The sequence below is a fragment of the Aedes albopictus genome, chromosome 2 (assembly GCF_035046485.1).
Source record: "Aedes albopictus strain Foshan chromosome 2, AalbF5, whole genome shotgun sequence".
In the NCBI taxonomy this organism is placed as follows: Eukaryota; Metazoa; Arthropoda; class Insecta; order Diptera; family Culicidae; genus Aedes; species Aedes albopictus.
The window spans coordinates 219445914-219463316 of record NC_085137.1 but is presented as its reverse complement, the minus strand read 5'-3'; the positions used below and the strand labels follow the sequence as shown (position 1 = coordinate 219463316).

Below are 17403 nucleotides of genomic sequence, written 5' to 3'. Positions count from 1 at the left end.
TGGGAGATTGACATCTAAGCCGAAAGAGAGATAAAGATGTAAAAGACAGACCCGGTTAGGGTGGTGCTTTGAACCCAGTTTGACTTTCTATTCCGCAGAAAAGTAACTTTTTCTTTGGCTTAGTTGGTTAAAGCGTCGGACTAGCGATACGGAGTCGCCGGTTCGAATCCCACCAAAACAAGTGATAATTTTTTCACAAATGTTTTTAAATTCGAATCTTCGAAGTTTGAGTTTTTTCGTCCTTTCAGGCATATGGTTGATTCAGAAGACAATATTTTTAACAATGAACATACACAATAACGATATTTGTATAAATATTCCAAAAAAAAAAACGGATTTATTTAGGGGTTCCTTTGAAAATATTTTCGAGGATTAATTTACCCCGGTTTCCTTTACGAATTGCTTTGCAAAATTTTTTCAGGAATTACTTCAGAAATTTCCTCAGGGATCCCTTTTGAAATTTCTCAAGGGGTTCCTCCGGACACTTAGAGATTCGTGACAAGCACGTGATAGAGCGTAATTACTGGTTGTGCTGTATTTACTGAACGATCTTTATGTACGAGTAGTGATGGTTTCTACCGCTATCTGCTCGGTCGCCTTTTGTTGCAATTTTTCGGTGTTAAATAAAAGTATGTGAATGCAGAATTTTCAACTTTATTACGACGATCGCCGAAGAAAACTTCCCAAATCAAATCATCATGTTGTACAGATTGTTTCAGTAAATCTTCCATGTGTTCCTTCAGGAGTGTCACAAAGAATTCTTTTACGAAATCTGGCATGAATTGCTTAACCAATTCTTCCATGATTTTTCACAAATTATTTCAAAGATTGTTTGAGAAATTCGCCCAGGTATTATTTCAAAAATTCCTCTGGAAATTTATTCAGACATTTCTCTAGACATTTGTTTGGAGAATCTATTGGAGATATGGTTGGAGATTTAGAAAATTCACCAAAAAAATTTCAAAAAATATCGTAAAAAATCTTTTGAAAATTTGTCCGAGTATACGGCCAAAAATTCCATCACGAATTCTTTCAAAAAATCTTCCATGGAATAATTCGGAAAATTTCTTCAGGAATTTGTTTGGAAATTTCTCCTATTCTACAAATTTCAGAAAGAATTATTTTAAAGCATCTTGCAAGATTTATATCTTAAATTCCTCCATTTTTTTCAAAAAAAAAATGTCCTTAAATGTGCAAAGAAATTCCTCGAGGGATTCTTTCAAAATTCGTACAGAGATTCTTTAGAAATTTCTTTAGACATTTATTCAGAAATTTCTGCAGAGATACCTTTAAGAATTATTCCAAAGTTTTTCAGGAAATGTTTCAAAAGTTCCTTCAAAAATTCTACTGGGGTTACTTTGGAAATTCTTCCAATGATTTCACCGGAAATTCCCACAGCAACTTCCAATTTATCCAAAAATTTCACTATGGATTCCTCCAGAAGTTTCACTAAGAGTTGCCTAAGAAAGTTGTGTATGAATTTCTGCAAAAATTCCTCCAGGGATTTCTTTCGAAAAACCTGTAGACATTTACATTTTTTTCGAAACTTTTCTAGATTTTTTTCAGGTAAATTCGTTTGGAAATTTCTTTAAGCATTCTCTCAAGCGACCTTCCAAGGATTTATTTCAAAACTTTCTTCTGGGTTTGCTTCAGAAATTGCTGCAGGGTTTTTTTTAAGTATGGATTTCTGTCAGAAAATCTTCCTAGAATTTCCTTAGAAAATCCTCCAGGGACTTTTAAAAAAATGTGAGATCCATTTGGGGATTTTTCTGCAGAGATTCGTATACAAACTGCCCTAGAGATTCCTTCACAAATTTTCCGAGGGATTCTTTAAGAAAATCTCCCATCGACTCCCATCCTCAGAAATATCTCCCGATTTTCCTTCAGAGATTTCTTCACAAATTTTTCCAAGGATTACTTAAAAAAAAAGAAAAACGTTTATAGATTTTTGATAATTCTTACATGGACCCTTGCTGAAATCCATCCTAGGATTCATTTAAAAAAAAAAACTTTCACGAGTTTCTGAAAAAAACTCCCAGGGATTCTTAAAGAAACTTTTCCTGGGACTCGTTTGGAAACTCCTCGTAGATTTACTTTAAAAAATCATCCAGGAAATCCTACAGAAATTCAGTAAGGAAATTCCCAAGACTTCTTTACATTCCTTTAGATATTCCTTCAAGACATTTCTCTTCCAGAAATTGCTCCAAGGATTTCTTAAGAAAGTTTTGGAAAATCCTCCACGGATTCCTTCAGACATTTTTCTATAGATTCTATCAGAGATTCTTATAAGGATTCTTATATAAAGGCTGGAAAACATTCTTGCAGAGATTCCTGGAGAAATTTAAACAAAGAATTCATCTGAAATTCCACCGGGTATTCCTCTATGTATTTTCTCAGACATTCCCCTAGGATTTCCTCCAAACGTTCTTCTAAGAATTTCTCTATACAGTAAAACCCCCATGAGTCAATACTGAACTCTACTTGTGGGCTTCGTGTGGTTAGCGGCGTCAGTCGTTTAGGCGTATTGTGAGTGCAACGGAGTGAGGGCTCGATTCCCGCTCCAGCCGGAGGAAACTTTTCGTCAAACAAAAATCTGGGTGTTCCGCGTTGTTAATTGCCTAATGTTAGTGAATGTTTAGTCTGTGCAACCTCTGGTTGAAGACGGTGTCGTGTCTTTTAAAACTCATGGAAATATCGAGTGAGTCAAGGAACATCGACTCATGGAGGTTCGACTGTAGATTCCTCCCGGAATTCATTGAAAAAATTGATTAGGATTTTTATTAGGGGATTTCTCCCGGATTTTTTTTACGAGCAGAAGGAGAAAATCTTTGGATATCAAAAATAAAATTTAATTACATAGATGGGAAAAACTTACATTTTTTCGGAAAAAATCCTAAAAGTGTGAATCCATCCTTACTTTTTTCAACGATTGAAAAGTACCGTAAACCGGGGTCAAATTGATCTCCGGGTCGAAATTGATCTGACGTTTTTCTGTTAGATAAAGCTTGCTTAAAATAGTTCCATTACCAATACCGTTTAATATCAGATTCGAACAGCACGATATTTGAAATTAAACCATTCAAAATATGCTTTATCTAACAGAAAAACGTCTGATCAATTTCGACCCGGAGATCAAATTGACCCCGGTTTACGGTACCTATAATTTTCAAGCATCAATATATTTTCGATAAACGCTCAAAATTGCATTTAATTCGGTTCACTGTTCTCCGAGATATGACAGTTCAAAAATTAGTTGTCTAAAAAATATTGTTATACGAAAACGGTTCTAGCTTCACGTAAAATTAACCAATCGAGCTTAAATTTGTACCAATGATGCACATATAAAAGGTTGACAAACAGTCAAAATTTGAGAATTTTTGATACTTCTTCTTCTTCTTCTTCTTCTTCTTCTTCTTCTTCTTCTTCTTCTTCTTCTGTATGGCTCTACGTTCTCACTGGAACTTGGCCTGCCACTCTCCAACTTAGTGTTCTTTGAGCACTTCCACATTTATTAATTGGAGGGCTTTCTTTGCCTACCATTGCATGAATTTGTATCTTGTGAGGCAAGGACAATGATACACTATGCCCAGGGAGTCGAGAAAATTTCCCCGATCGGAACGGGAATCGAACCCGCCGTCTCCGGATTGGCGATCCATAGCCTTAACCACTAGGCTAACTGGAGACCCCCTACACTATACTACCCTGATACACTATAGGTATTCTTCGCTATAACGTACAAAAAAGTTTTCTCTTTGTACTTTATATCGAAGTGTACGTTATATCGAAGCAGAGAAAAATTTAATATTGTTTATGCTAGTATTGATGTATTCGACGTGAAATTAATCCCAAATAATGATTTCGGTGAAATTCAGAAAAGGGGTCGTCCATAAATGACGTAGCTTTTTCAAAGCGATTTTTAATACCCCCCTCCCCCTCGTAGCATTTCGTCACATATTCAGATACCCCCCTCTATAAATGACGTAGCTTCTTGAACACCCCCCTCCCCCTAAAAAAAAGTTTCATGTCAAAAATAAAAAAAAAACTCGAATTAAGCTCTGATTTCATTTCATAGAATATTAAGAAAACGTGATGTGAATTTTATGGTTAGGAGTACTGTACAATATCGTTGTTTTAAAATGACCAGTAGGAAACAGCTAAATACCGAACATGTAATCAATTGCTGTTTTCTAGGTGTATTCAGTAGTTCTTTTGTTAAATAATATAAGTTTTCTTGATTTAGTAAGCTATTTTGCATAAAAAACTTTTTTATTCAAGCTGTAGTACAAATAGTTCATTTTGAGGGTAACTTTGGGCCATATAAAAGCAATGCAATCAGTATGAGAACCCTACATATGTGAATTAAAACAACTGAGAGTATTCACATTATTTTATGCATAATGAGGTGTAATATTTTGGAAATAAAAGCATATCAGCTTCTAGGTAGATAATACAGAAATATTATTTTCGACTTCTGAGAATTCATTTGCAAGCAATGTTTTATCACATTGAGCTGTTTTGTACGAGTTTTAGTGTTTGGCCCAATTTCACCCCCTGGAAGGGGTGAAATTAGGCCAATATGAGTTAAGCTAAATCATTGTCAAAATTAAAGTTGAAGCATTTATACTTAAAACAATCCTAAACAATATCAAAATGAAGGTGTCTGCTGATTTCAACATTCATTTGGAGCTAAAATATTGTTGGAACGACCTACAATGGGATGGGCTTTGCAATTTTGGCCCAATGACACCCCCACTGACGGTACCATATTAGCTCTTCCGAAGATATTAGTTTGCTCACTAATAAATCTCTTCAAAATATTAAATTGGTTTCATTTGAATAAAATTCACCACAACATTTCTTCTAAAACTCTTACAGCAGTTCATTTTGGAATTACTTTAGGAGGTTTTTTTTTTGGAATCCCGTTTTGAGAATTTCTCTCTTTTTAATTCCTCCAGGATTTCCTTCTGGGATATCTCCAAGAATTTCCTTTGGGATTCCGTATTTGAAAATCCCTCCTTATTGTAATCCTTCAGGGGTTCCTTCAGAAATTCCTCCAATATTTCCTTCCGGAGATCCTTCTTAGATTCCTCCCAAACGTTCCTTCTGAGATTTCTCCAGCAGTTTGTTTTCTAATGTTTTTCTAAAAGTTTATCCATGGTTTTCTTTAAGAGTTCTTTCAAGGTTTCTTCTCCTTTCTTCCACCAGCAGTTCCTTCGAACAGGTCTTCAGGAATTTTAACCGGTTTTTTTTTTTTTTTTTTTGAGATTCCATAAGAATTTCTTTCTGTGTTTCCCAAAGAAGTTCCTTTCGGGATTCCTCCAGGAATTCCTTCTTGATATTCTTCAGTAATTCACTTAGATATTCATTCCGAGATCTCGGCAGGAAACCCCACCGGTCTTTAAAAGCCCTCCCAAGAATTTCTTCTGGGATTCTTCAAGGGGTTCTTTTTCGGATTCCTTCAGGAATTCCTTTCTGGATACTTCTGAAATTCCTCATGGACTTCCTTCTAGGATTTATCCAGGATTTTTATAACCGGGACTCCTCCAGGAACTTTTTTCGGCATCTTTCCATTCTCTTACAATTCCGTGAGGAATCCCTTTACGGATTCCTCCCATTGTTCCTTCTGAAATTCCTCCAGGATTTTCTTTCTTATATTTCACCAGGAGTTATGCCCAGATAATTTTCCGGGATTCCCCAAAAGTTACATTCGAGATTCCTTCAGAGATTCCTTCCGAGATTCTTTCAAAAATTTCTTCCGTGTTTCTTCAGAAGTTGAACCAGGAGTTCCTTCTGAGAATCTAAAAATATCTCTTTCTGAGACTCTTCCAGGAGTTTATTCAAGATTTTTCCGAATGTTCCATCTAGAACTGCTCAAGGAACTCCTCACGGAGTTTTGAAATTTCTCTATGATTTCCTTTCCAAATTCTTACTGGGTTCCTTTTGAAATTCTTCTGGAATTTCCTTCTGAGATTCCTCCAGATCCTTTTGGAATGTTTTCAGAAGTCTTTTTTTTTTCTGGCATTCCCAGTAGGAATTACTGTGGAAATGTTATCGTTTTCCTGTTGGGAAAACCTATAAGGAAAACCATGAGAAATTCCTCACAAAGCTGCTAGAGGAGCTCCTTAAGAAATTGTTGGAGGAATTCTTCGAGGAAGTCCTGTAGATAAGAGTTCCTGAAATAATGCCATAATTCCAAAAACTTTAAAAAAAATTCCTTTGCAACCTTAGCGACGTGCAGTGCTCTATAGCAAGCAACAAACTATTGGTCCTGAGAAGCATTTGAGCAAAATTGATTTTTGTCTGCAAACACAATACATTATTCTTTACGCAGGATTTCAAAACCATATTCTCAGATACAGTTGTTGCGTCCGATTGCTGCATGTCTTATTAAATGAGGCTGCCTTTAATCTTCATTATTGGTTATTTACATTGATGTAAATGAAACAAAAAATAATTCATGCAATATATCTTTTTACTGGATAATGTTACTTAATGCAAGTAAAAAAATTATTAAATACGAAATACTTTTTTCAATAGGCTTAGTAGAAAGCTACGTAGCATATCAGAAACCCCTACCCCCCCTATCGTCACACTTCGTCACAAAATCACAAACACCCCCCTCCCCCCTAAAAAGCTACGTCATTTATGGACGCCTCCAAACCAATAATGAAAAACTTGAGTTTTCACGAAAAAGTCAATCCCTTTTTTGTGCTTCGATATAACGTACATTTTGCTTCGATATAACGTACACTAAATGTTTCCCCAAATTGTACTAACGAGGCTAATGCTGCAACAAAACATTGATTTGAGTGATTTCGTAGTTTATCTAAGGGTTATTCCTGGGAAAAATAAAAATTTTCAATGTTGTACGTTATATCGAAGCAAAATGTACGTTATATCGAATTCGCTATATCGAGGGTACGTTATATCGAGGGTACGTTATATCGAAGATTATCTGTATATGAAAAGTTACAGCATGTTGAACTTTTTTTTTTTTGAGAGAAGAAAAAGTTGCCTATCCCAAACATTTTGGCCACCTCCTGTAAAACTAAGTATGTCATGTGTGGAGCGGACCTGGTGTGATGGTTAGAACACTTGACTATCACGCCGAGGACCTGGGATCGAATCCCACTCCCGACAAACTCGCAAAATGTGAGTTCTTCCTTCGGAAGGGAAGTAAAGCGTGGGTCCCGAGATGAACTAGCCTAGGGCTAAAAATCTCGTTAATACAGATAAAAAAAAAAGTATACCATGAGGAATGATTTGGTGCTATTATGGATGCTCCACAAAACAATACATTGATATCAAGTGCTCCGCGTATCAAAAGCTGAAACCCCCTGGATTATAAGTAATCCCAATACACACTGTAAGTTTTTTAACAGATTGGATATTGAAAATTTTATCACTAAAAAAATACATAAAATCGAGGTGAAATGTACATAAAATAGTAGGTCTGTATAATCGAGGGTCCACTAAATCGAGGTATACCTGTATTGTGTTCCAGCTTTGAATTAAAAGTTCTAGGGCATGCAGTGAAATGGACTGGTAAGTCAGGGGATTTCTTCAAACAGATACGAGCAGTCGTTTTTTTTCCTTTTCGATTAATTTTTATTTCTACACTCTACCATACACAAGACTTCAGCAGAGAACGGTTTGTATCTTTTCGGTTCTGACAGTTTTCGCTTTTAGCCACTATTTTCCTGAAACATTGAACAATAATATTAGACTTTGCTTGCGTCAATTTTGAATTGAATTTTGTGACTGAGTTGTTTCGTTCTGATTGTTAATCCAAATTATTTTCTTTTTGTTTCTACTAATGAGCGTTGCTTGACTGTTTTGGGTTTCCTTCTAGGAAGTTCTATTGAATTTAGGTTACCACTTGTATAGACATTTTATTGCACCCGTTAGTTCTTCTCTTTTTTGTTTCGTGTGTAGCACAAGCAATAGCAAGTTTTTTTTTCTACAATTATAGTTGAGATCAAATTTATAGTGCTAGGAATACACTGTTCTCCAAATATGGGATGCCAAAGAGCTACGAGATGGCACTCATTTTTATGCATGTGTTGTAAGGTAGTATGTATTCTTACGTGATGTAGTCTTCTCAGCAGGTGCATGAACTTGCGAAGAGGTTGTAAAGCTTTTGTTATGTATAAGGGTAATCTAAAAATTACACTCCAATATCAAATCCCGAATAAGAATCATGGCATCATCAAGGTTTTAACACTGCACTGTTCCAAAACTTGAAACATAATGTTATAACCGAGATAAAACCAAAAATATTACTAGAATCCAATGATCTGGATTAATAGGGACGATATTTGGACGATACCACATTAACTTAATATGCCGGTAAGATATTGCACGGGTTACGGCTTATAATATGTACAGAATTATCTATTGCATTTCTACCACGGTCGCCACATACTGTCATCGCTTGAGCCATCGTTGTGCTGATCATGCGAAGGCCCTTCATTCGATGAGATGTTCTCATACGAGCTGCTGGGTCCTGCTGGATTATCTGCATCGTCCCGCTGTTGCTTATCTTCCGTGGACTCGTGCGATATGGATGCTGGTGGACTAGATGGGCCTGCTTCTTTCTTGATGCTATGATTAGAGCAGTCGTTATCATCGGTAACAGAAAATGGTTTTTCCTCGGTGGGATCGTCTACTTCCATTTTGGTAACCGGAGGTGGTGGCGTAGGCGCTTTGGGAGCAGATTTGGCCATCAGAGATCGTACGTCCTCCAGGGTCATTTTACTGATCGAGTCCGGAATTCCCAAAGACTTCTTGTACAATTCCCAGTAGTTTTCGTCTACGTTGTCGGGAAGTGAGTGCAGGTTTGCTAAAATGTCTGCAGTCATTTTCTCGTGCAAAGCCGCTTGTCGCCGGTTTTGTTCGATCAGTGATTCGAAGTCGGTGGCAGGAGGTGCAGGGGAATGTTCTACGATAGGTTGGGTATTGAGACCAAGAGCCGTTGCCAACTGGATGTAGTGATCAGGTATAAGGAGGGCCATTTGGCTGTCGTTGATTCGAACCTGGGGCGGGTACGGCGGAGGTATAACATGCTCGGAATGCTGTGGACAAATGGATTCAATTAGTGGGTGTTTGATTCTTCGGAATTTGGATATTACATTGGAGATATCTTTATCAGACTCCAAGTTTCCGTTGGATGGAGTTGGTGAAGATATGGCGGGTGAGGTGGTGTAACCGCCGGCCAGAAGGCCAGCCTCTTGTTTGATGGCAACCGGATCAATACGGCAGTTTTTGAGACTGTTCATGTCAATTAGTTTCTGCTGTTGAGTCAAAATCATTTTGTTCAGTGAAACATGACTAGCGAATGGTGTCACAACACCGGAACTGCTGCAGGGCTGACTTTGAACTCCGATCAGGTCACTGCTATGGGCCATATCGTCCATATGGTGCACTACCAGAGGCTGCGGGGAGTGCAGCGATTTTGCCCTGTGATTTCCTCGGTTGTTGTTTTCATCTTGGTGGTGCTGTAGAGTTGAACAAGTTTTTTATTATTATTAAAGATGATTCTACAGGGGATAGACAAAATGATCGGGACAGGCAAAATTTTCACTTTTCAAAAAATGTTCAACTAGCTGTAAGTTTTTGAAAAGTGCATCGAATATTCTCAAATTTTTACTGTAAGTTCATCAACTAGTTGTGTATCAGTGGTACAAATTTGAGAAAGATCGGGCCATTCTCTAAGAAATTATAAAGATTCTTGGAAAAGGTAAAATTATCCGATAGTCAACTTTGAGCTGTTATATCTCCGGATTCAATTAACCGAATGCAATGGAATTTTGACCATTTATGACTTATATAATGAGCTATGAAAACCCGTTGACGAAACTTAAAATTCTTAATACGGAAGAAAATTATAACGATTAGATTATTTTTCTAATAAAACACCAAATTATCCAATACTTCCATATCGTTTCAAAATTCAAGATGCAAATTATAGTTCATTTAATTTCCTTCTAATTGACTTATATATAAATGTGTTTTGAAGGAAAGTAACAACATAGCCGCCAATAAATTTAAAAAGTAATGGAATACATATTAAAAATAGACCAATTTACTAAAAAATCGTGAAAAAAATAAAATCGCTATAACTTTTTCTCTTGTTAAAAGTTCCAAGTTATGTTAAATGTTTTCCAGAGTTCATTATATACGTCATAAATGGTCAAAATTTCATTGCAATCGGTTCATTGAATCCGGAGATATAGCAGCTCAAAGTTAGCTATCGGATAATTCTACCTTTTTCAAGAATCTTTATAACTTCGTGGAAAATGGCCCGATCTTTCCCAAATTTGAACCACTGATACACAACTAGTTGATGAACTTACAGTAATTTGAGAATAGGGTAACCAATATAATTTGGAACCCTATATATTTTGGACCCCCTGTGTCCTATTATCACAACTTACACAGGTTTAATGATGAGATGACGGAAATTTTTAGAATCATTCGCTAAATAAGATCGCTCTGCAGGGGCAGCAATCATTTCCTCACTGGAAATATCTTTATTTGCCTTGAAATTATTTTTTGCCAATCTCGTCATCCGTGCGAGTGTCGCATCATGTTTACAAAAAGAGATTGCGATCCTGAGGAAACTTGCAGATGTAAACAAAAACGTTTATCATTCTAGCGCATTAAATTCGCAAAGTTCGTCTAATTAGCCTTTGTCAATCAAGTAATTAGGATGTGATCCAGCATATTCAAGCGGCAAATTCTTCCAAAATAGTTTCAAACGAGTTTAAACACCGGGTGTCCAAAATATATACTGAAGAGGGTCCAAAATACATTGGGGTGTCCAAATCAGTGAAAACTGATGCTTCAAAAATTAGTTATTTTCATAAACTTTTCAGCCAGAAATGACCTTGTGGGTATTTTTAACGGACAGTGGAGGCTTTTACGAACATACTAACATCATCATTATGTGTAAATACCCTCTGAATCTGTTTGATTTTGAATTAAATTCAAACTAATGTCCTCTAGGGGTCCAAAATTCAACCGTTACCCTATTCGATGCACTTTTCGAAAAGTTACAGCTAGTTGAACATTTTTTAAAAAGTGAAAATTTTGCCTGTCCCGATCTTTTTGTCTATCCCCTGTATGTGTTCATGAAGAGATTTGTTTAGGTTAGTGTCTAATAGATAATATGTTTGATAAATCGAATTTTGTCAATATTTTTTTTGAATTTTCCGGCAACTCAACCAATTTTTTTACTATACAAGAGTGGAACATACCAATCTTAAGCAAAATCTGGTTCAAGAGACTGTTTTCCAGCCAGTTTTATTTGTTAGGAAATTTTTAAATTCCACCTAAAAAAGTATCCAGCAATTCCGCAAAAACTGTTTCAAATTGCCTTGGAAATTCTCAGGGGCAAAATATACAATAGCGGACAATAAAAATGCACCAAAGCTGATTTCTTATACAAACTAGTCAAAAACTAGTCAACTTTGGTTTGCTAAATCACAGTCATTTCAAAACCGATTGATTTCATTTTTTTGTGACGAACTCAAAACTCAAAAAAAAGACTATTGAAAAAGTTGGATGATAACTATTGATACAATATAGTTATACTATACTATACTACACTATAGTGATACTATAGTTATGGGGAAGTTTTATTTTGATAATAAAAATACACCAAGACAGAACAAGTACATAATAACTAAAAATGTTGAAATTAAATTACAGGGGGTGGCCAAAATGTTTGGGATAGGCAACTTTTTTTTCTCTCACAAAAAAGTTCAACATGGTGTAACTTTTCATAGAGTGCATCGAAAATTCTCAAATTTTGATTGTTTATTAACCTATTATATGTGCATCAGTGGTACAATTTTGAGCTCGATTGGTTAATCTTTCGCGAAGTTATAACCGTTCTGGTAAAACACTATTTTTAGACTACTCATTTTTGAGCTGTCATATCTCGGAGACCAGTGAACCGAATTGAATGAAATTTTGAACGATTATCAACATATAATAGGTCGATAAACAGTCAAAATTTGAGAATATTTGATGCACTCTATGGAAAGTTACAGCATGTTCAACTTTTTTGTGAGAGAAAAAAAATTCCTATCCCAAACATTTTGGCCATCCCCTGCATGTTGTTTTTTTCGGCAGATTCATTCGTTTTCACACAAGAAACATATTCACCGAAAACTCTATACGGCGTAATCATTTTTTATCTTGTTGCATTTTGTCAAAATACAACCTAGAAAAGAAAGATGCTTATTAGAGTGGGTCAACCTTGTAAGAAAAAAAAATCTCCAGTAATTGTTCTAGTAGTGCTTTTTTCGAAGATTCCTTAGGGACTTTCTTCAGGGATTTCCAAAGAAATTTCACCGCGGATCCTTTATGGTAGTTCAGATATTTCTTCAGAGACTTATCCATATATTCCTTTGAAAATTCCGCTAGAGATTGCTCTAATAATTCTATTTGGAATTGTTCGAAGTACTTCTGCAGGAATTTCTTCCAATAATTTGTTGCAAGTTCCCGACCCGGTAGAGCAAAGCTACCGTAAGCGAAATGGAATTCGGACCACAAACACTGAGGGCTAAAGCACCACGAAAATCTAAACTCAAATATCAAGCTTTTAACATTGCTATATTGATCATCTTCTTGCCTAGTCTATCTTCCTAGCTCCTAAAGTTTGCTCACTTAAGATCTAAGGTACATTTGTCAAAACTCACGGTTACCATCAATGCCAGCGCTCGGTGTGAACCATGGGACCATGCTGACCGGATGTCCATCGGTCGCTCGGGGCGCCCCTTGTCGTTGGCTGCATGCTGGTCCGGCCCGCATGGGGTTCAGTCCCGCTGATCGTTCCAACTCCTCCCACTGGATCGGTTCCTCAAAACCAGACCGAATGTCACGGATCTTGTCTCCGCTCTTCTCTGCCGTGACCCACGTCGAGACGCGCACCGACGGACGATGGCCAGCGTGATCTGTCGCCGCGCACGCGTGTTGTACGGAAGAGCGCGATTCCGTGGCCTCAACTCCTAGCCCGCGAACGTTGCCTCAAGCTGAACTGCAATTATAAAAAAGAAGCCCTGCGGACATTGGGTCGTCACTGTCGCGTTCTTGCAGATCGTTTTACGGCATCTTACCCTATTAAGGGGCTCCTTTCTTTCTCGCCGGATTCTAGCTCCGATCACCTCCAGGTGGACTGGCAGTTCGCTCTCCGTAGCGGAAAAGTCGCGGTGTCGACGAACGACGTCTGTCGCAAAGAAGGGAATTACTGTCATAAGAGTCTACCCGGTCCTGTAGAATGTGGCTCACCTGTTTTCTTGATTATCCTTCTGCGCGGATGATTTTGCCTCGGTAAGAGCGACAGTTTCGGCTTTCAATTCGAGAGTGCTGACTCACGCGGCTTGAGCGTCGATTCCGGCCCGGATTGGCCTCCAAAGATCTAGTTCGCTACCGCTTTTCTCGCCACGCGGCTTCCCACACCCAGCGCGTGTGTGTGTGAGCGCTGGCGTCCCTGCCTAGAATGCGGCAAACAAAATGGACGCTCATCAATTGTTCACATTCGCGGTGTCACTCAAAAGAATTTACGCTCACCTGCTATTAGCTTGCCCACGCAATCCGCCAAGCCCTTAAGCTCGACCGGTGCAGATGGTAGACCCGCGTCTTCCAGCCGAGTAATTAGCGGTCCGAAATCTGTTAATTTTCACTCTAACTGCGGTTAATTTCTGCCGGAGCGACGCGATCACACGACTGCACTTGGGGACTGATACGGCACGAACTGATTTGCCCAAGCCAGCAAGCTGCCTTGCTGCTCTGATCGGCTTGATTGTGTAATAGCTGGCTTGTTCGCGTGTCGATGATTTGTCGCTCGCATCGCATCCCACTTCGGTGGTGAGCTAATGTTCGGCGCCTCTCCTCGTGATCTGGGTGTTGTTGGTGGTAGTGTCCACGTTGCCGCTGTTAGCGGCTTTGCGCTGATCAATGATCAATGATGATTTATCATTGCTTCGAATACGGAAGGCAAACGGTGTGTTTGTGTACGCCGTCCGTATGTGGTGGACAGATGCAAAAGTTTCCTTCTTGTTGACTGCTTGTGCAGCGCAGGGGTTCACAAATTGCGACTTACGGCTTGATGTTATTTTTATTACAATTTAACAGTGTTCAGTTTTGGCTAATGCGTTTTGCGTTTTTAATGACTAATAAAACTAAACGTAACAAATTCTTTCAGAAAATTTTACTTGAGATTATTCAAAAATTAATCTAGGAATTCCTTTAAAATTTGGTACAAAAAATCCTTTAAGAGTACATCTATGCAGGCATGGATTTCTTCACATTTTTTTAAGGATTCCTACAGAAATTCTTCCAGAAATTCGTTTAAAAAGCTCTCCTGGGATTTTCTAAGGAATTCCTCATGAGATTGCTTCCGGAATTCATGCTGGGATTTCTTCAAGAATTCCTCCAAATATTCCTCCAAGTATTCTTCCAGGGATTCCCTCAGAAATTCCTCCAAGGATTCGCTCGAGAATTTCTTCTGGGGTTCTTTCAGAAACAGCTCCAGGGATTATTTTAAAAATACCTCGAAGGATTGCTTCCGGATCTCTTCTAGGTACTCCTTCAGGAATTTCTTCTGGAATGCTTTCAGAAACTCTTCCGGGAATTCCTCCAGAAATTATTTACAGATTCCTCTTGGGAAAGCTTCCGGGTTTTCTTCTTGGGGTTCTTCAGGAATTCCTTCAGAAATTTTTCTAGGGATTTCTACAGAAAAATCTCAGGAATTGCCCTACTACCGTAACGTGGGTAGATCACTTTGGAATGGTGCGTTGTGGCGTAAGATCTACCACATTAAATTTTGATCTTGCTATTTTCCCAACAAATGTAGCCAGGCTTCTGTAGGAACGTTCCAGGATCAAGATTTGATGTAGTTTTTTTGTTTGTGTATTTAGTGTTTACTGATATATTGTTGCGAGAGGATTCAGGTATGTTATGTATCATATGATGCAGGAATCATCGTAAGGTATATAACCGTTGCAAACGTCTTACAAATAGTTTATTCAATGGAAGTTGTTAATACCGTTTTCTATTCCAGATTTTCGGCCACTCTGTCCTGGAACAGGAAATTTATGCTTTAGAGATTCCTCCAGGAATTCCTCTAGAGATTTCTGTAGGAATTCCTCCAGAGATTTCTTCAGGAATTGCTCCAGGAACTCCCACAAGAATTCCTCCAAGGATTCCTCTAGGAATTCCTCCAAGGATTCCTCTAGGAATTCCTCCAAGGATTCCTCTAGGAATTCCTCCAAGGATTCCTCTAGAAATTCCTTCAAGGATTCCTCTAGGAATTTCTCCAAGGATTCCTCTAGGAATTTCTCCAAGGATTCCTCTAGGAATTCCTCCAAGGATTCCTCTGGAAATTCCTCCAAGGATTCCTCCAAGGATTCCTCTAGGAATTCCTTTAAGGATTCCTCTAGGAATTCCTTTAAGGATTCCTCTAGGAATTCCTTCAAGGATTCCTCTAGGAATTCCTCCAAGGATTTCTCTAGGAATTCCTCCAAGGATTCCTCTAGGAATTCCTCCAAGGATTCGTCTAGGAATTCCTCCAAGGATTCCTCTAGGAATTCCTCCAAGGATTCCTCTAGGAATTCCTCGAAGGATTCCTCTAGGAATTCCTCGAAGGATTCCTCTAGGAATTCCTCGAAGGATTCCTCTAGGAATTCCTCGAAGCAGTCTTCCCAAACGAACACCGAACTCGCTAAGTACTGCTGTATTTAAACTCCGCCTGTACTCTGACTTGGTGTTTAAACCGCAACACACAAATCTGTACCCAAACGTGTACTTATGTTCAGAGTTCGTTCCAAACACAAGTACGAACATATGTGCAGTACACGTGTATCGCACGGAACGAAGTGGGGAGCGATCGTGCAAAAAAGAACTTTCTCGAACGACGAATGACAGTTCGGCACCACTCGTTTACCAATCGGAAAGCCGCTTCGGGTTACATTCTCGGTTTTCGCTCTGTTCGTTGTTTGTTTTGTACTTCTGTACGAACACAAGTTTTGTACTTGAGTACTCTTTGGTACGGAGTACGCTAGCAAACACGGGTACTCCGATGTTTGGCGTTTGATGTTCAACACAAGTGCGAGTAATCGTACCGAAGTAGAACATGTGTTGCGTTCGTGGGAAGACTGCCTCGAAGGATTCCTCTAGGAATTCCTCCAAGGATTCCTCTAGGAATTCTTCCAAGGATTCCTCTAGGAAATCCTCCAAGGATTCCTCTAGGAATTCCTGCAAGGATTCCTCTAGGAATTCCTCCAAGGATTCCTCTAGGAATTCCTCCAAGGATTCCTCTAGGAATTCCTCCAAGGATTCCTCTAGGAATTCCTCCAAGGATTCCTCTAGGAATTCCTCCAAGGATTCCTCTAGGAATTCCTCCAAGGATTCCTCTAGGAATTCCTCCAAGGATTCCTCTAGGAATTCCTCCAAGGATTCCTCTAGGAATTCCTCCAAGGATTCCTCTAGGAATTCCTCCAAGGATTCTTCTAGGTATTCCTCCAAGGATTCCTCTAGGAATTCCTCCAAGGATTCCTCTAGGAATTCCTCCAAGGATTCCTCTAGGAATTCCTCCAAGGATTCCTCTAGGAATTCCTCCAAGGATTCCTCTAGGAATTCCTCCAAGGATTCCTCTAGGAATTCCTCCCAGGATTCCTCAAGGAATTCCTCCCAGGATTCCTCAAGGAGTTCCTCCCAGGATTCCTCAAGGAATTCCTCCAAGGATTCCTCAAGGAATTCTTCCAAGGATTCCTCTAGGAATTCCTCCAAAGATTCCTCTATGAATTCCTCCAAGGATTCCTCAAGGAATTCTTCCAAGGATTCCTCTAGGAATTCCTCCAAGGATTCCTCTAGGAATTCCTCGAAGGATTCCTCTAGGAATTCCTCGAAGGATTCCTCTAGGAATTCCTCGAAGGATTCCTCTAGGAATTCCTCGAAGGATTCCTCTAGGAATTCCTCGAAGGATTCCTCTAGGAATTCCTTGAAGGATTCCTCTAGGAATTCCTCGAAGGATTCCTCTAGGAATTCCTCGAAGGATTCCTCTAGGAATTCCTCGAAGGATTCCTCTAGGAATTCCTCGAAGGATTCCTCTAGGAATTCCTCGAAGGATTCCTCTAGGAATTCCTCGAAGGATTCCTCTAGGAATTCTTCCAAGGATTCCTCTAGGAATTCCTCCAAAGATTCCTCTATGAATTCCTCCAAGGATTCCTCAAGGAATTCTTCCAAGGATTCCTCTAGGAATTCCTCCAAAGATTCCTCTATGAATTCCTCCAAGGATTCCTCAAGGAATTCTTCCAAGGATTCCTCTAGGAATTCCTCCAAGGATTCCTCTAGGAATTCCTCGAAGGATTCCTCTAGGAATTCCTCGAAGGATTC

General features: G+C 38.8%; 1 protein-coding gene and 1 long non-coding RNA gene across 3 annotated transcripts in view; both read right to left on the bottom strand.

Moving 5' to 3' along the window:
• Positions 1-7584: 7584 nt before the first annotated feature.
• The window catches only part of LOC109411306 (uncharacterized), a 67238-nt gene continuing 57419 nt past the window's right edge, over positions 7585-17403 (bottom strand). Inside the window, exons 4-5 of the mRNA XM_029855435.2 lie at positions 9132-9497; positions 7585-9074 (exon numbers count right to left, since the gene is read on the bottom strand). Coding sequence (XP_029711295.2) covers positions 8406-9074; positions 9132-9497 — 1035 coding nt within the window. The 3' untranslated portion in view covers positions 7585-8405. The remainder of the gene's footprint in view (positions 9075-9131; positions 9498-17403) is intronic.
• On the bottom strand, positions 12504-13837 carry LOC134287916 (uncharacterized). Of its 2 annotated transcripts, XR_009997637.1 has the most exons (4): positions 13579-13837; positions 13297-13502; positions 13125-13234; positions 12504-13067 (listed from the first exon to the last, which is right to left on the bottom strand). It is a non-coding gene; the product is annotated as an uncharacterized LOC134287916 (long non-coding RNA). The 2 variants fall into 2 exon arrangements; XR_009997636.1 differs by having other exon boundaries at positions 12504-13234; positions 13579-13834.